Genomic DNA, 19861 nt, shown 5'->3' with positions numbered 1-19861 from the left:
TATATATATATATATATATATATATATATATATATATATATATATATATATACTACTATCTACTTAAATATATTACTTTGTCTATGCTCCTACTATTTCTTAATCCTTAGTTTGTACTATCCTGAGTGATGACTAAAGCTTTGTATTTTTTACAGTGTCTAAGCCTTGATCATGAATTCCCAACGGACCATTTGGTAAGGAAGAGGTGGCAATAAGGAATACAAACATCTTTCTGTAAGACTTTACCCAGCAATACTACCTCCAACCGCTAGGGGTCACACTCCTGCCATGATCAGCAGTATGGCTCCCAGTCACAAGGGGGCGCAGGAGGTCTTTTGCCTGCAATCCTCCTCCCAGTTGCCAGGGGGAAACCATTGGCAAGGACTCTCAGTTGTACCTAACAATCAGTGTTGATGATACTCACCTGTGTTGGGCCCTATTTAAGTTTGCCTTCAGTCATTGCTTTTTGTTCAGTCTTGAGCCTACCTACCTGTGTATCCCAGTGCATTCCGTGAGTCTTTTGTGAGCCATTGTGCTTGTTTTGTTTTCCTTTTTGTGACCATTGAAAGCTTTGATGCTAGTTTTTTTGTTTGTACTTTGTTTCTTTATCATTCTACAAAGTAAAAGCTACTTTGAGTTTATACCGCTCGTCTCCTTGATATTTTTGTTATTCCTCTGCACTTGGGTCTCAAAATCCTCAACCTTGAGTTAGCTCACTCAGGAAGAACATCAGCTCTGAGTCCAGGAGACCGGGGTTCTAATCCTGTTAAAAACAACATTCAATAGTTCCTGCTTCTGTATCATTACAGCAAGACTGAACCAAACGATGGACCCAGCAGAGAGTCAAGGCCCTTCATCAAATGTGGAGAGAATACAATCTGAGCTCACCAATCAAGCAACCGCTATTCAGCATCATGAACAGATGCTCGCAGAGATTCTTCAGCGGTTGAACCTTCTAGCTTTGCCTCAAAATCCTCCATCCCAGGAGGTCTCTGAGTTACCCACGCCACCTCTGGTACCTCCAATTTTTCCCCAACCTCAACCTATTCCGGCAGTTCCTCTTCTCGAGCCCAGGCTTCCACCTCCTGAGAGATACGATGGAAATACCAGGGGCTGTCGGGGCTTTATCACTCAGTGTGCCCTAGCCTTCCAACTTCAACCCAGTAGTTTTCCTACTGACAGCAGTCGAGTGGCTTATATCATCACCTTACTGACTGGAAGAGCGTTGGAATGGGCTACAGCTCTCTTGGAACGTTGTTCACCATTTACTTCTAACTCTGAGCAATTCCTAGCAGAGATGAGGAGGGTATTCCATCATCCAGGAGGAGGAGTCGGAAATGACCAACGATTACTTCAACTCACTCAAGGAACGCGCAGTGTAGCAGAAATGGCTATTGAGTTCCGTACCCTGGCAGCGGAGAGTGGCTGGAATGAGCAGGCTCTTCAAGCAGCATTTCATCAGGCCCTTGCACCGGAGTTAAAAGATGAATTGGCCTTCCGAGATCCTGCATCTAACTTAGATTCTCTCATTGATGTTGCCATCCGAGTGGATAACCGAATTAGGGATAGGAGGTCTGAAAGACAACAAGACCGACTCACAGCCCAAAGCAACTTCAGTCCAGTTCAACCTGCATTCCAAACTCTTTGCACAGAGGAACCCATGCAGCTTGGCAAAAACCGCTTATCACAATCTGAACGGGACAAACGTATGCGGGAGCGGCGCTGCCTGTATTGTGGAGAACTGGGGCATTTTCGAACAAATTGCCCTGAGCTTGTGGGAAAAGAGATTTCTCGTCCAGAGAGAGGGGGGCTGAGACGAGAGAAATAACTGACCCCCGATCTTCAGCTGGCTTTTCGACGGTGATGCACTTCTCCTGGGGTAATGGTTGGCACAAGAGTTCTGCATTCATCGACTCAGGTGCTGCTGGCAATTTCATGGACAGTACTCTGGCCAAGAGCTGGAAGGTACCACTCATAACTCTCCAGGATCGGCTCACGATAACCTCCTTAGACAACAGACCTCTGGGGTCCGGCCAGGTAACACACCGTACCATTCCCATTTCAGTTGAAGTAGACTCTCATCAAGAATCACTGTTTTTTTTTATCATTGACACACCCGAGTTCCCAGTTATTCTTGGTTACCCTTGGCTAATTTCCCACAATCCTCAGATTGACTGGCCAACTAGCCGTTTCACCAGATGGAGGTGTGCATGTCCAACGGCTGGAATTCGTTCATCTCCTGATTCTATTTTGGGGCCTAAACGACAACTCGGGATCCAGCATGAGTCTAATATGCCAAGAACTAAGGTACTAGCCGTTCCTCAGGTCAAACTTACACCCCCTGCTCAGGTTGTTCCTTCTCCTGACCTATCTCGAGTTCCTCAGGAATATGTTGATCTCCAGGATGTGTTTAGTAAGTCGCGGGCCGATACTCTTCCTCCTCACCGACCCTATGATTGCGCCATTGAGTTGCTGCCAGGAACTTGCCCTCCAAGAGGTAGACTTTTCTCGTTGTCAGCTCCAGAGAGGTCGGCAATGGATGAGTACATTCAGAAGGCACTAGAGAATGGATTTATTCGGCCTTCCACGTCACCTGCAGGGGCTGGCTTCTTTTTCGTGGGTAAAAAGGATGGAGGTCTTCGGCCATGCATTGACTATCGTGGCCTAAACAACATCACCGTAAAGAATCGATATCCACTGCCACTGATGGCCACAGCTTTCGAACTCCTCCAGGGCGCTACCATCTTCACTAAGTTGGACCTCCGGAATGCGTACCACCTGGTGAGAATCCGGGAGGGGGATGAATGGAAGACGGCTTTCAACACCCCTACTGGGCATTACGAGTATCAGGTAATGCCCTTCGGGCTAGCTAATGCCCCAGCCGTCTTCCAAGCCCTTATTAATGATGTCCTGAGAGAGATGTTGAACCAATGTGTGTTTGTTTATCTCGATGATATCTTAATATTTTCCCAGAGTTACGAAGACCACATTCAACACGTTCGGCAAGTTCTATCTCGTCTGCTCATGAACAACCTCTTTGTCAAGCTGGAGAAAAGTGAGTTTCATGTCACTACTGTCTCTTTCTTGGGTTTCATCCTTTCATGTGGCAGTGTGCAGATGGATCCCAGCAAGGTTCGTGCAGTCCTGGAGTGGCCCCGCCCTGATTCATTGAAACAAGTCCAACGCTTCCTGGGTTTTGCCAACTTTTATAGGAGATTTATTCGAGGCTTCAGTTCCATTGCAGAACCTCTCACAGCTCTCACCAGGAAGTCTGGCACACCCTTCCAGTGGACCGAGAAGGCTAACCAGTCATTTGAACAACTCAAACGGCTATTTACTTCAACTCCCACATTGACTCTACCAGATCCTGAGTTACCATTTATTGTTGAGGTGGACGCATCAGATGTTGGTGTGGGAGCCGTTCTATCCCAGAGAGTGACTAGGGATAATAAACTCCATCCTTGTGCCTTCTTTTCACGTCGGCTGACAGCAGCGGAGAAGAATTATGATATTGGGAATCGGGAGCTGCTGGCTGTTAAGATGGCATTGGAGGAATGGAGGCACTGGTTGGAGGGGGCAAAACACCCATTTCTGATATGGACAGACCACAAGAACCTCACCTACATCCAGGGAGCCAAAAGGTTGAATCCTCGCCAAGCTCGGTGGGCCCTTTTCTTTAACCGTTTCGACTTTGTCCTCTCTTACAGACCCGGTTCCAAGAATATAAAGCCCGATGCTCTGTCAAGGCAGTTCGAGTCACAGGGAGAAAAGGACCGGTCGGAACCCATCATACCAAGGTCCAGAGTGCTGGCAGGCATCCAGTGGGACTTGGAGACGGCAGTACGAAAGGCTCAACATCGCCAACCTGACCCAGGTAATGGCCCATCGGGTCTCCTCTTTGTGCCAAACACCATCAGGTCCAAAGTACTGCAGTGGGGTCATGCCGCACCTTCATCTGGACATCCCGGAGTCCTTCGAACCCTGAAGCGGATCCAATCTAAGTTCTGGTGGCCCAACATGGGGACTGATATCCGGAGATTTGTTGCTGCATGTTCCACTTGCGCCCAGAATAAGGAACCTAGAGCCCTCCCTCAAGGTAAACTACATCCCCTCCCTATCCCGAGACGACCTTGGTCCCACATATCCATGGATTTTGTTAATGGCCTACCCAACTCTCAAGGTAACACAGTGATTCTTGTAGTAGTCGACAGATTTTCTAAGGCATGTCATCTCATTCCCACCTCTAAAATTCCTACAGCAGGCCAGACAGCAGAACTTCTCATGCAACATGTCTTTAGAATTCATGGTTTTCCTCAGGATATGGTCTCTGATCGGGGTTCCCAGTTTACCTCAAGATTCTGGAAGGCTTTTGGACGTCTAATCGGTTCCACCATCAGCTTGTCCTCAGGGTTTCATCCCCAATCCAATGGTCAGACAGAGAGAGTGAACCAGGAGATTGAGAAGACCCTCAGGTGTCTTGTTTCGCACAACCCGAGCACATGGAGTTCCCAGCTGGTCTGGGCGGAATTTGCCCATAACACTCTCCATCACTCATCATTGGGTATGTCTCCATTTGAATGCCAGTTTGGGTTCCCTCCCTCTATTTTCTGAACAGGACGTACAAGCACCGGTTCCAGCAGCGGCCCAGTTAGTCCAGAGGTGCCGGGGGATCTGGCGGAGAGCTCGGGCAGCCCTGTTAAAGTCGTCCCAGGAACAACAGAAACAGGCCAATCGACGTAGACGGATAGGTCCATCGTTCCGTCCTGGACAGAGGGTGTTGCTTTCAACTAGGAATCTGCCATTGCGCCTCGAGTCACGGAAACTTGGTCCTAAATACATTGGACCTTTCAAAGTTCTCAAGAAAATAAACCCGGTTTCTTACCGACTCCTATTGCCCAGGTCCATGCGCATACACCCCACATTCCATGTCTCATGCCTCAAACCTGTCATCTACTCTCCTTTGTCTCCTGTAGGTAGACTACCTCCAGTTCCTCGGATGGTGGAGGGGCAACGTGTTTACTCCGTGCAAAGATTATTGAACATGCGCAAAGTACGGGGAGGGGTCCAGTATTTGGTCGACTGGCAGGGCTATGGTCCAGAAGAGCGCTCGTGGGTACCAGCTAGAGACATACTGGACCCGGACCTCATCAGGGACTTCCACAGACAACAGTCAAACAGCACTAAGAGGAACGTCAGGAGCCGTTCATCAAGAGGGGGCTCCTGTAAGACTTTACCCAGCAATACTACCTCCAACCGCTAGGGGTCACACTCCTGCCATGATCAGCAGTATGGCTCCCAGTCACAAGGGGGCGCAGGAGGTCTTTTGCCTGCAATCCTCCTCCCAGTTGCCAGGGGGAAACCATTGGCAAGGACTCTCAGTTGTACCTAACAATCAGTGTTGATGATACTCACCTGTGTTGGGCCCTATTTAAGTTTGCCTTCAGTCATTGCTTTTTGTTCAGTCTTGAGCCTACCTACCTGTGTATCCCAGTGCATTCCGTGAGTCTTTTGTGAGCCATTGTGCTTGTTTTGTTTTCCTTTTTGTGACCATTGAAAGCTTTGATGCTAGTTTTTTTGTTTGTACTTTGTTTCTTTATCATTCTACAAAGTAAAAGCTACTTTGAGTTTATACCGCTCGTCTCCTTGATATTTTTGTTATTCCTCTGCACTTGGGTCTCAAAATCCTCAACCTTGAGTTAGCTCACTCAGGAAGAACATCAGCTCTGAGTCCAGGAGACCGGGGTTCTAATCCTGTTAAAAACAACATTCAATAGTTCCTGCTTCTGTATCATTACACTTTCTTAAAGGAACACGCCACTATTTTTGAAAATAGGCTCATTTTCAGAGTTAAACAGTTGATTTTGACCATTTTCGAATCCATTTAGCCGATCTCTGGGTCTGGCAGTAGCACTTTAAGCATAGCTTAGCAAAGATCTTTGAATCAGATTAGACCATTAGCATCCCATGGTACAGCAGCAAAATTCTGTGATTATTACGCAGTAATGAGAGTATTGTTCCAAACCATATTAGCCTAGAAAATCACAACTTTTCATTTTCTGTTGGTCTTATACACAATCTAACTACAGAAGAGTCAAGTTTTAAATAGGAAAAATATAGAAACTCTTTGGTAATTTTTGAGCGAGATGCTAACGGTCTAATCAGATTCAATGATCTATGCTAAGCTATGCTAAAAGTGCTACCGCCAGACCCAGAGATCGGCTGAATGGATTCAAAAACGGTAAAACTCAACTGTTTAACTCGAGGGGAGTTGGAAAATTAGACTATTTAAAAAAAAAAAAGTGGTGTTCATTTATGTTCAGTCCAAGAAGAGAAACAAACTATAGCAAAAACTTGTAAATTATTAAAAGATTATGCTTTGTTTTATTTGTGACAATATGTTTACAATGTCTTACAATTTTTTTTCCCAAAGTTAGAACTCTAAATCATTTTGTATTATAAAAGTTGTCATTTCATCATGTCAGAATTTGATTTGAGATGCAATTGTCTTTTTCTTTCTGAAATCAAGAGCTAAACACATTGAGATATTTACAGGGGAAAAAGCAAACATTTTAAAAGGAAAAGCAAAATAAAATTTCAGAGACAGTGTACAAAAGTTACGGTCCCCCTTTATATTAGGTGGCCTTAACTACTATGTACTTACATCAAAAAATAAGTCAAATGTGTTCATACTGTATTGCAAAATACTTTTGCTGATATTGAGGTGGGATGCGGGTAAAGTTAGGGACAGGTGTGGTGGTGTGGGTAAGTTTAAGGGTAAAGTTAGGGACAGGTGTGGTGGTGTGGGTAAGTTTAAGGGTAAAGTTAGGGACAGGTGTGGTGGTGTGGGTAAGTTTAAGGGTAAAGTTAGGGACAGGTGTGGTGGTATGGGTAAGTTTAAGGGTAAAGTTAGGGCAGGTGTGGTGGTATGGGTAAGTTTAAGGGTAAAGTTAGGGACAGGTGTGGTGGTATGGGTAAGTTTAAGGGTAAAGTTAGGGACAGGTGTGGTGGTATGGGTAAGTTTATGGTTAAAGTTAGGGACAGGTGTGGTGGTATGGGTCAGTTTATGGTTAAAGTTAGGGACAGGTGTGGTGGTATGGGTCAGTTTATGGGTAAAGTTAGGGACAGGTGTGGTGGTATGGGTCAGTTTATGGGTAAAGTTAGGGACAGGTGTGGTGGTATGGGTAAGTTTAAGGGTAAAGTTAGGGGCAGGTGTGGTGGTATGGGTAAGTTTAAGGGTAGGGCTAGGTGTAAGGGAAGTGTCAACAGTGTAATTATAAATGTAACTACAGAAATGAATTACAGATGTAATTACATGCAGGTAATTTTTAAAATTTAATTACAGTGTAAAAACATGCATGTACACAATAAGGGCATTGTATCAAATTATTAATTTAAATGTTAGTACATAGTAGTTAAGGCCACCTAATATAATAACTGGGTCCAAAGTTACTACCTTCCACCACTAATTTGTTCTTTATGAATTTGACCATTACATCCATATATGAATTTAATATATATATTTAAAAAAATCACATTAAAATAAGTACTAAATATGTTTTATTATTATTTGAGGGTCATGACAAAAACACAGGTGCCTTCACTTGTACATTATTTGCTCACTTGACTCTTCATATTTGCAGCAATATAACTTCAGCGTGAAAATCACAAGAAAACTAGGCTAAAACATTTTATTACAATTAAACATCATGAAAGCCCATCACCTAAATTAAAACATATAAAGTGCCTGGCAAAAGTATTTAGACCCTCTGAAAAAAATGTCTCCGTTTTTTTTATCGCATATTTATCTGCTCTAAGCAAAGCCAATATGAGGTGATGAACTGAATATGAGTAAAAGTGAAATATTTGACTTGCATAAGTATTAAAACCCTTCACATTAATAGTCGATCTAGCCCCCTTTTGTTGTTGTGGGTTAAATATCTATCAGTATTGCACACTGACTGTAATATTTTCCCATTCTTCACAGCAGATTTGCTCATGTACAGCTCTGGACCACTTAAGGGTTCTCTTAATTTTTTCCAGAGCTGTATGTTCCGGTTGGTTGTAGACTACAATTTTAAAATAGCACCACAGATTGTCAATAGGACTCTGATCAGGACATTGACTGGGCTACTGGGTAGTGAATAATTGGGTGTGATATTCACCTTTTGGTTTAGCCATTCCAATTTGACTTTTGGCTTCAGATTCCTGCTGAAAGGAAATGTTCTCCCAACCTTCAGATTTCTAGCAGAGTAAGGCTCTCCTGCAGTATTGCTGTGTATTTTGTTCAAAATCAAATGTAAGTCATCAAGAGCCACAAAAGAAAAAAGTCTTTGATGTTGTACTCTATTTCACCTGTGTAAACGTGGAGCTCCAGAGCAGAGGGACTGCATGTTTTGCAGACTGAATATTTTATTTTTAATTAAATCCAGAGTCACTTTTTAAGATGTATTTCACTTATTTTTGAGAGTAAAATATTTGCATATTGAGTTTGACAAAAAATATAAGTTCAATGTATAGATTGTTTTTTTTACTAAACTGCTCAAGGGTCTGAATACTTTTGAAAGTAACTATAATATCAAAAATATGTATATTAAAATCTAATAATCAATAAAGCGTTTATTGGTAAATATTAGGCTTAGATGTGCTTCTGGGAGCATACAAATTAAATCCTCATTCAATGCCTTTGGCCTTTAACTCATCTTTCACTCTCTTTAGGTAGCCAGGGTCTGGATAACCATAACTGTGGACAGAAAAAAAAAAATAGAAATACAAGTTCAATACACTGCTGTTCTACATGTAAGCCAAATAAATATGTAGTATGTAATGTTTGATAAGTGGTTTTGCAGGACATTATGGACAAATGACCATTCGCAAAGACCCAACCCCTTTAGATACTGTTGTTATTTCCGACAAGCCGCGCTCTCACACCACACACACGTTCTCACGCAGTGAAAAACATATCGCAGAGCAAAGAGGATACTGAAAACGCACTGACAGGACAGAGCAGGTTACTTTTAATATGAAACAAAGACTCAACTCTAAAATATTGTCATTTTTTAAATAAATCTAAACAATCAATACCGTTTTGTGGCTCTTTAATGTTTGGTGACAGGTCGCTGTAGCGCCTCAGTTAAAGCTGCTTGTGAACCCCTCATCTCTTCCATCGAGTTAATTTATAGTATCAAATAAACATGAATGAACTTCAGAAGGAATGTTGTTTCAACCGCAGAAAGACATCAGTACACACCGTTAATCTACAAGCTCTCTTGACTGCTTTGTGGGACAAAAATGGCGGATTCGGTGAATGGTGGATTATGATTGATCAGATCGCCTGTCAATTAAACTCCTGGCGAAGGGTGAATTGAAAGCATACTTTAAATGAACTCATACCTTTGAGGCCCACCGGATGTGTTGGTCTTATGATGAATATCATTCCAGGTGACAGCATTCTCTGCACCCGTAGTTGTAGATCTCCCGACAGTAAAGGTCAGTTTCTGTTGAAAAGCTCTCTGCAGCAGTGTGAGCACTTCATTTCCTTCAAGGTTGTCAGGCAAGTACGCTCGACGATGTGTCCCATAATAACGTTGTCCCGGGTTTGGATGCTTCTCCTAAACATTTTTAAAAAGATGTATTGCTGCACCATAACGTTAAACAAAACTACATAAAAATAGAAAAGGATCTACAAGAAGGTCATAAATATCAGAAAGGGTTCTGGTTTAGCTAATTGTAAGAAGTGTAGAAGCTATTTACACTTTTTATTGTGTTTGTGTTTTCGTTATTTTTTTCTGCAGTTCATGTGCTTATATCTGCTGGGGCCACTGTCCTCCATATTTTAGCTCCAACACACTTGTCTGGATGTTTATTGTAACCCTGAAGACCTTGATTATCTGGTTCAGGTGTGTTTAATAAGCATTGGAGTTAAACTCTGCAGGACAGTGGCCCTCCAGGAACAGAACAGCTGGTGTTGTAAAGCCCAGCAGATTTCATCCTAAAAGATTGTGCATATGTGCATCACCACCCTGTCTCCTCCCCAAATATGCTCCATATATTGAGCTTACAACCCCAGCTTTACTATACATAACTTCTTCATTTAACTTTATCTTCATTTAATTTTCTATATGCATATTCCCATCCACATAATAGCACATTTAACAGTAAGCTACAAAACATCAGGAAAATATGAGATACGAACTATAAATGCAGTTTGCGCAATCAGATTACATTGTTAAAATCAGTCAGTATTGTTTGAAAATAAATACTATATACTACTACTATATCAAAATATGCTGTTTTTTTATTTTATTTGATAAATTACGGTACGTGCATTTAAAATAGCCAATGCAGTTTTTTTATACGTACGCAACATTTATACATCATGCCCCAGGTTTTCCTAAAGGAATGGCTTATTGGCATAACAGTCTGCAGACCTTCTGCAAAGTGCTTTGATTTTTGACAAATCATTCAGTTTTACATGTTACACATGTTAAACAGTCTTACCGTTTGAACACCATCGGGTATGTTGTAGTAGATTTCAATAGTGCCACAATCTGGATATCCAGGGAGACTCGATCTGCTCTTTGTTACAGTTATTGTTCCACGTGGTTGGTTTCCCTCCAATATCCCATACACTTCCTTACACACAGGACAGATGGATCCCAGACTCTTCTCTGACTCGCTTATACAATCCCGACAGAATCCATGTCCACATTTCAGTTTTTTCTCGTCTGTGAAGCTGTCCATACAGATAGCACACGTCTCCTCTTCAGCTTGAGCGTCTTTACTCTCATGTCTAGAACTGTCTTTTGACTCTTCATTGAATCCAGTGTCTGCTTCACTTCTCCTTCTAAGATTCACTCTCTCATCCTGTACGGATCCTCCCACTGCTCCTGATCCATAATCATTCTGATTCCATTTGATTCCTCTTGCGTGAGGAATGTCCCCTGAGTAACCAATCGATTTCTTCTTCTTGTCATCAAACACACTCTTCTTAAGTGACTTCTCAATGTCAGCAATGGCAGGGCCGAGATCTTCTGGCAGTCCAACGAGCCTCCAGCGACTCAAAACATCTGCTGCAACAACACAATGATGCTGCTGCTGAAGTTTCACTAGTGTTGATGCCACAAGAGTTGATTCTGTAGGGTTTTTGAGTTCACAGGTGACAGCGGCTGAGGCAAGTTTCTGGTAGAGTTGTGTTAAAGCTCTGGTGGCATGACTTTCAAGATTAACATGTTGAACTCCTTTGTCTCGAGTCTGAACTTTAATGGTTACATTGTTCTGCTGTTTGTCGTCATTAAATGACACTCCATACTTTGTTTCAAGCTGTGATAATTGCTCCTTATAGGAAAGCTTCATCAGATCCCAATGAACCGTGTCCATCTCAAGTTGAGTTGGAAGGTCCTTTGTGTCCATGTCCAATGAAGACCTGCTTTGTGGAAAGAAGTTGTTGTCTTTATTCATTTGACTTGATTTGTCATTGAATTGGCTTCCCATTCTTGTTTCTTTTGTCTGTCCTTTAATCATGTCTGTAAATTGCTTCGGTCCAAAGAACAGGCAGTTTCTGGCAGACTTTGTGAACATCAGCTTTGCATCCTCTGACTGAATGGCATGAAGGGCCTCCTTCACAATATCTGAATCCATGTGATTATGATTAATGTTAGCATCACTAAAACTACCCACACATCCCTGAACAAGTTTGTTAAAGTCCTCAGTGGCTTTAGACACAGAATCAAACCTTGAGCTCTTGGTAGGATTGATGAAGACTGACACTTCTGCACAAATAGAGACTCCATGCTGTTTCTCAATTTGCTCCAACTCCTTTCTGTGAGTGTGATGCATGTACCAGTACTGATAGAGGGGGACAGGGAGTCCACTGTTAGTTGCAGACACGTTCTCAACATTGTTTTTGTCTTCTGATGCTACAGCGCTGTCCACCTAAAAACATGTAATAGGATTTTATTTAATCTACCCACAGTGACATTTAAAAAATAACTCAATTAAAATGCCAAATTATTGTTACATGTCATAAATGAGTTCTCTTCAGTGGAGGATCTACCAGGGTCACAGAAAAAGCATTGCAACCCCAGAATTTGGTATCCCAATGTATAATATATATATATATATATATGTAAATGTAAGCAGTATAAATTATCCTCGTGGACACACCCAGTGTAGTCCACTTCAAGAACAAATGGCTAACGAATCAGCTCTTTTAAGTTTGTCAAAAACAAACAGTGTATTCCAATATGTGAAAAAAAAAAAAATGTGAATCTGAAAACTAATAGGTTACGCAACCTGTTTTGTTCCATTGACTTCCATTTATACGCGTGCGAATGCGGGAGACTGGAAATGCAAGGTCATGTGAAGAAGTTTCGTATTTCAGCACGTTTGGTGAACTCTGACCTGTTAATTTGTATCACGTCAAGACGGTGTGCCAATATAAATTCAGTAAATGTGACCTCTGTCCTGGATTAAAAGAATGCACAAATTTTGCAATTAAGTTCTATATTTTTACTCTTTGGGATTTATTATTTGTTATATGTGGAAATGATGCTTAAAACACACCTCAGAATGTGACATCATATCAATGTCCATAGATATTTCACATGCTCAAAGTCTAGCGTTACCACGGCTTAACTCTGAGGTCCTCTGATCTAATCCCATCCAGACAGGATGTTTGTGCTTTTGGTTTTATTATCCACAACAATTCTCGTTTAATTTGATATTTGTTGAGTACCATAACTAGCATTTTCTCCTGGCCCACGGATTCTGCAACTGCTCTATTATCATTATAAATATAGACCAGGGGTGCCCAATCCTGATCTGGGGCTAGTTGTTCAAAAAAATGTAATCTGGATCAGAATGATCTGGATTTGGAAATCCCATGGAAATTTGGAAATCCCATGTTTTGCTTTCCAGGATCAGATAATCCATCTTGTTTTTGTGCCAGTTGTTCAAAGCAAAATTGGATAGGATCACCTTGATCCAGATACACATTTTTTCAGATTACCAAATCTGGATTACTAGTGCTCTACGGAGCCCCTAAAATGACATGAAGATGAAAAAAACAAAAAACAAAAAAACATTTCAATGCCCTTGCATTCTCTCCGAAAATGTTTGCATTGTGCCAATGTAGTTTACAAACAGTGATAAAAATAAAAATAAACCTTTAAAATTAAATCTATTTTTGTTTGATATTTACAGCTGTTTGAGGATTATTTTATGGCACCAAAAACAAATTTTTACTTACTGTAGGCTACCAAAAGGCTTAATAGGTAGCCTAATGTCTACTTCAAATTTATTACTTTAACAGTTAAACTAATCAAGAGCTAAATCAAAAGAGTGTGTGTGTGTGTGTGTATATTACATGATACATATGTTTTATTTTTTTAACCAATTTTAAAGTTTTAGTAATTTCTTGTTCATGAAATCGTCTTGGGTTACTTGACTGTAATCCTGTTCCCTGAAAAAACAGAAACGAGATGCTGCGCTTGATTTTAAGCACTATGGGGAATGCCTTTTGGTGTGACCAGCTATGAATATGTGTGCAACATGTCAATGAAATTGACTTTGAACTTTTATAGCCTCTGCAGTGATCTCGTCGGATGTCGTCCTTTCTTTTACTTAAATTTATTTTCTTTCCGTTGAGTCTCGTGTTCTAAGTTAAGTTTCGCTGCAAAGTTCTCGACGAATCTACAGTGAGCGCGCTTCAACTTCAAACAACTGCACCCACGAGACTTCCCATCCAGCCGCCAACACGCCACGTGATTGGCTTCCCAAAACCTTGATCAAAAGACACTATAAGACCTTCAGTGAATCAACGAACCGGGAAAACCCCTCTCCAGCCAGGACCGAAAAGGGAATTCCCATTCAGACGACACGAGACACAAATGCAAGTAACCTCCAGATTCTAACTGAGCTGGTGCAACTGATATCAAAGTTAATAACCCCGCCTAAGAAACGATAGGAGGGTTAAATGAATGATCGATGGTTCATTCAGGGTATGTGTCATAAATGCATATATTGCTAGCAACTTGGGATTTCATAATTTCTCTCTCTTAAAACTCCTTCTTTCCTCACTTTCTTTCTTTCTGCAACGTGTGTGAATGTGTGAGTGCATGTGTTTGATATTAGTTTTACGTGTTAGAGTTATCAATAAAGTTTTGTTTGTATTTAAAGATAAGTGTTCTTGTGTTATGTGCTTACGAATTTAATGTCTTAAACAGCTGATCTATGTTACCTGGCTATTTAAATAGTGTTTCACTATTGTTTGGATAGGGTAGGGTAGTCGGATAGTTCGGATTGTCAGGGCTGATGAATTGAGAAATCAACTTTCCCTTGAGCTTTTGATATATAAAAGGTCATGGTAATATAAGACTATCCTGTACGTTTCAGAGCTGAAAACTTCCTTGTTAGTCAAAGAAAAGCTTTTATTGACACCAGGCCCAGCAAACGATCAATTTCAGAATGTGCCCGGCTATGACGTGAGAGTGTAGTGAAGCACCGCCTCAACAGAAGAAGAACAACGCCTGATTCTGTAGCCCCGCCCACCGACTCGTGCCACTAACATGACAGCAAAGAGCAGCATAGAGCTAAACAGCATCGAATTTCTAAGCAGTAAACATACCACATAAGCTTTTCGGATTCTGATTTTTAAGCATTCGGATTCCAATATTATGAATGCATGGATGAACTTTATTTTTAATGAATATCCAGCTCGCGTGGGGAAGACATTGCACATATGTCGCACATATGCACATTGCACAGTCGTTTGTAAACAAGAGACTGGATTTGCAGACAGGATGAGATTACATGAACGAATGAAGCAACACACTAATGTGAGTAAAAAATGTTTTTTTATATGTGATAGTATTGCATTGTTACAGATCGTTTGATATCTATGGATTATGTTTACGTGTCTAACAGAACATACCTTAGCACGCTGTCACAGGCTGGAGAATCCTTTATGTATGGTGTTCTTGGTTCATTACTGTCTTGATGTGCGTTGTTCACTCTCTTGACTCGATATTTGAAGGGCGCGTGCGTGGGTGTGTACGGTTCGCGGTTATATGATCGGGTGGGCCAAGTAACGTTAATAAAAAATATATTTCCAATCAATTGCGGGTGGATGAGAGATAAATCATTGTGTTTTGCAAGCCCTGGCTGTGGGCTGGGCGATTCATTCTGGTTGCCGTTTCGCTTTGACAGAGTCCCCTTTACTATCCCATGAGGCCACAGGAAAGGATTTGTGAATGACAGTGAAACGATGTAACTGACATCGTGCATGACATGACGGCATAACACATGTAGTGTGTCCGGATCACACGCATACTACATAGAACATTCTTTTTTAGCGGTCGCAAAGTAATTACTTATTTTGAATATGATTTCAGACACAGCCTGAAACAGGAAATAAGCACAGGAAACTAGAAGACAGTAACAACAAAATGAAAATAACTTCAAAATAAGAGTCCTCCAGAACATATACAGAACAATGCAAAGAGTTGATTGTGCCCTTTGCCATAATTATAGATTAAGTAAGTACCTTTGTTGGTGAAATTCTTTTCTTGTCCGGCATGGATGAGTTTTGTGGTACAGTCAGAGAATGTGTTTCATCCTGACAAATCAATGCAGTCACTTCCTTTTTATCATTTTTTAAGGTCAAAGGTATAGACTTGAGCTTTTTTAAATCTTCCAAAGCTACAGAGAAAAATAAGAGAACATTTAATGCACAGTCTTAAAAAAGTAATAATACAAATTTGGCAAAAAATAATGGACTACTGCATGGACTACTTAAACTATGACATATAAACTAACAAGAAACAAAACATACTCAGTCCCTAATGTAACCTCGGTTCCCTGAGATGCATCATTATTTGCCGCTATGGGAAAACTCCTTTATCTCCGAAAACTGAAGCCTGATTGAATCAAGCAGTGAAACTGCACAAATCTATGCTACTATATATCTTCAATCTTTCGATTGAAAAGCGGTGAGCACTGAGTCAGGCAGTGCAGTAGCCCGGCCAGCTATGCAATACTCGTTCCAGTTATCTCAGGGAACCAAGGTTACGTTAGTAACTTAGTACGTTCCCTATCGATATGGTTCACTCATATTGCATTGTTATTTGACGCTATGGAAACGCAATCCATTAGCACCGTGCTATAAGCACAGAACAACAATCGTTCTATGGCCCTGACCAAAGGCACTTGAGGATAAGGGCCCTGAAGGCAAAAGATAGGGTGAGGGGATTCACCCAAGACTAAGGGGCCCGGACCACGAGGTCGGAGCCCTGAGGGATAACATTGAGGGATAACATGCTTGCATAGAGGTTAAAGTCCAGCTAAACAAACAGGACTCATGCTTGCAGAGCAGGGGCGTCCAAGTTGTAAAATCTGGCGAAGGTGGCCGGACAGATGTTGCCAATGTATACTCCACTGGACCCTGCCCAGGAGGAGGCCATGCCTCTGGTGGGGTGGGCTCTCACTCCGATGGGGCATTGAAGGCCCACAGAACCATATTCTAGCGCAATTGCATCCACTATCCAGTGGGATAATCTCTGCTTTGTGACCGAATGCCCACTGGTGCGACCTCTGAAGCACAACAAAAGCTGCTCTGACTGCCTGACCTGGAAGTGCGCTTGATATATACACTTATATATATCCTGATATGAACCAGACAGAGTAAGTGCAGACCTGAAAGTGCAGAGTAATGACATGTGCTCTGAACAGAGAGGAAAGCACCTTAGGTACATAATGTCATACAGACATACAGTCATTTGGCCCGAACTCAAGGCAAGACGCACTCACAGAGAGTGTTTGCAAGTCACCCACTTGCTTGACTGATGCTAGGGCTAGCTAGAAGCTCGGCAGACTAGAGTGGCTCGAAGGGTAGGCATCGGAGGGCCCTAAGGACTGTAGACAGGTCCCATGTTGGAATAATAAGGGGACTGCACACCAGTCAGAGAAGACAGACCACTTAAGGGCATATAGGTTTCTAGTGGACGGGGCTCTAGCCTAATACTCTCATGGGGAGGCTCGTAGGCTCCTGTCGAGGGGCCAGACATGGAGGGCCCAGAACTCGGGTTGGGGGTGCCAAATTGTCCCTTTCGCCTGGGAAAGGAGGTCCTTCCTCGGGCGGGGTGGCCAGGGAGCTGCTGTCAGCAGCTGCATCATCTCGGGTAGCCATGACTGGTTCTGCCAGAGAGGGGCCACCAGAAGGACTGCACGTCTGTCCTCCCTGATTCGTGAGACCGGGGGGAAAGATTATAGGGGAAGGCTGGGCCATTCGTGGCTCCCTGTCTTTTGAGAAGAATATTGGGCAGTGAGAATTATCTTCTGAGGTGAAAAGGTCGACCTCTGCCCTCTCGAAGATGCTCCTGGTCATGTGAACCATCTGGGGATGGAGCATCCATTCCCCTGGGGACACATTCCCCTGGGACAGCATGTCTGCCCCTTGGTTCAATCTGCCAGGCACATGCGCTGCCCTCAGCAAGTGTAGGTTGTGCTGTGCCCATAAGAGGATGTGTCTGTTAGGGATGGGCGATATCTTATCGTTTGCGATATACCGGTAAAAATTCTCCCCACGATAAGAATTTGTTTTCCCTTGATAATAACGATAAAGCCTAGTTGATGGCGCGACCCATCCGCACAGTGCCGCCGCTGGCCGTGTTGATGCCCTAAGCGTTATTACTTTATGATGGCCGCTGTGGCTGCGTTCGTCACTTTGTATAGCTGAACTTTTCTTGTGGTGCCCCCCGCAGCATTGAATCCGCATCTCACGTGCAGAGCTGCGGAAGAGTTTATATCTAAACGAGGGGCTACATGAGGGCAATCTGAACCTGTACATACAGATGTATTTTCACTCGCTGAGCACTTGGACTGAGCGCTTAAGAGATTCGCTCTGTCTCAATCGATCGGTAAAGCACACTATTTCAGTTAATCTCAATGAATGCGCAGTGTATTTGACGCACAATAAACACTAGTGTGAGGCGCGCGACTGAGAGCGCTCAGTGTTTCACACACACTCAAAGAGAGAGCGAGAGAGTCTTACACAACAGAAGAATTGACGTGCTACATGTAAACAATATCCTTTGTTGTATTTTCCTGTAAAATAATGGTGTTTATTTGGAATTATTCAGCCTTTCGTGAACAGGAAGAAACGAATGCACAAACGGGAATCTCATTGGCTGGCGTGCACCTATTACTGTGCCTGTTTTGATTTCAGCAAATCAGTTCGAATGAGCGCTGACAACGTGATTAATATTCATGAACCCAGAAGCTCATTAATCCTTAGTGCAGTTTATTTTTATTAGTTGAAGAATTCGTGGTATTATTTTATCAACTCAAATTACTGAAGTTCTATCATTAAATCCTTATTTGTAACTTTTTTGTAATCTGAAGACATATTTGGGATAATTACTTTTGCTGTTTCAGCTATTTTTACCACTGTTTGCACCATGAGTGTATGAATAAATACAGAATCGGTTTATATTTAAAAGTTGTCATTGATTTGAATTATTATTGTTTGTATTGTGTGATGTTTTTCAGCACAGTTGCACTATTTCAACATTACCTGCACTTTTACAGAAGACAACTATATCTTCAACTTTTCCATTTCTGAAAAGGCTGGTGTGGAATTTTACATCAAAAAAATAAATGTATATATATTATGTATTATAGGAGCCTATTTGATGACAGGTACATTTTACTTAAGATCATTGTTTGTTTTTCTGAGTCTGCATGCAGAATGCATGCAGCTCTCACTTGTATCCAAAAACATGGGGAATGATACTACATTTATCGTCATTGATATCGTTATCGCAATAAATACTAAAAAATATCGGGATACATTTTTAAGTCCATATCGCCCATCCCTAGTGTCTGTATAGAGGCCTCAGGTTGAGTCCACCTTGGTGGTTTATGTACAATACCACTGCCATGTTGTCGGACCGGACTAAGAGGTGGTGCCCCTTCAGGTCTGACAGGAAGGTTTTGAGAGCCAGAAAAACCGGCAGCATTTCTAGGCAGTTGATATGTCGTTGTTTCTCCGTGCTCGACCAGGAGCCGGATGTCGGAGCCACGTTGGATGCATCTGTCGTGAGCAGTGGCTGCATGTGCAGCAGGCCCAGCAGAACTACTGAGGATACGGCCACCATTAGGCCCAGAATCCTCTGAAAAGCTGAGGGGAAGGGAAACCCTGACTCTGAGAGCGTTCTGGCGTGAACTAGGCCCACATTTGGGCCAAATCGAGAACTGCTCCCAGGAAGGAGATTTGCTGGCTGGAAGACAGTGAGCTCTTGGCTAGGTTGATCCTGAGTCCCAGACATTCCAAATGGCTGTGCGTATTCAACTTGACCTCCAACTGGGCCAATACAAGCCAGTCATCGATGTAATTCAGGATGCATACTCCCTTCTGTGTCACAGGGGAGAAGGAAACATCCATGCACTTTGTAAATCATGTACATTTTAGTGCTGTCAATACGTCAATATTGTATGTTTAAGTCATTCAGTGTCTATGGAAACGTAAGTAAATGTACTACGCTTTACGTAAAAATACACACGAATACTCATGAGATCTGCCTCTCACACCAAGGAAAATAACAATGATGTCAACTATAGCCATGAAGTTTTAAAAATCGCTTTAACTCTAAGAGAAGAGAATAGAAGAGTCTACACTATAATGATAACCACACAGAGGAAGGAAGGAATCACTTTCAGAGCAATTTTTTTTTCCAGCTAATGAATGTTAAAAAACACTGACAACAAATCAAAGTCTATCTGATTTTAAAGCAGTTATGTTCACAGAATGTAACTGAAGCGCATTCTTAGAATAAACATATCGTTATCATTCTTTGGTGTGGATGCT

At 42.1% G+C, this 19861-nt stretch overlaps 1 protein-coding gene across 1 annotated transcript in view; it reads right to left on the bottom strand.

The window, feature by feature from the left end:
- Positions 1–7539: 7539 nt before the first annotated feature.
- LOC307143245 (uncharacterized protein) overlaps positions 7540–19861 on the bottom strand; it is a 78799-nt gene continuing 66477 nt past the window's right edge. Inside the window, exons 13-16 of the mRNA XM_079844622.1 lie at positions 15542–15696; positions 10498–11931; positions 9391–9608; positions 7540–8740 (exon numbers count right to left, since the gene is read on the bottom strand). Coding sequence (XP_079700748.1) covers positions 8671–8740; positions 9391–9608; positions 10498–11931; positions 15542–15696 — 1877 coding nt within the window. The 3' untranslated portion in view covers positions 7540–8670. The remainder of the gene's footprint in view (positions 8741–9390; positions 9609–10497; positions 11932–15541; positions 15697–19861) is intronic.

This window comes from Gobio gobio (genome assembly GCF_949357685.1).
Source record: "Gobio gobio genome assembly, chromosome: 19".
In the NCBI taxonomy this organism is placed as follows: Eukaryota; Metazoa; Chordata; class Actinopteri; order Cypriniformes; family Gobionidae; genus Gobio; species Gobio gobio.
This window is presented reverse-complemented; position numbering and strand designations above follow the sequence as displayed.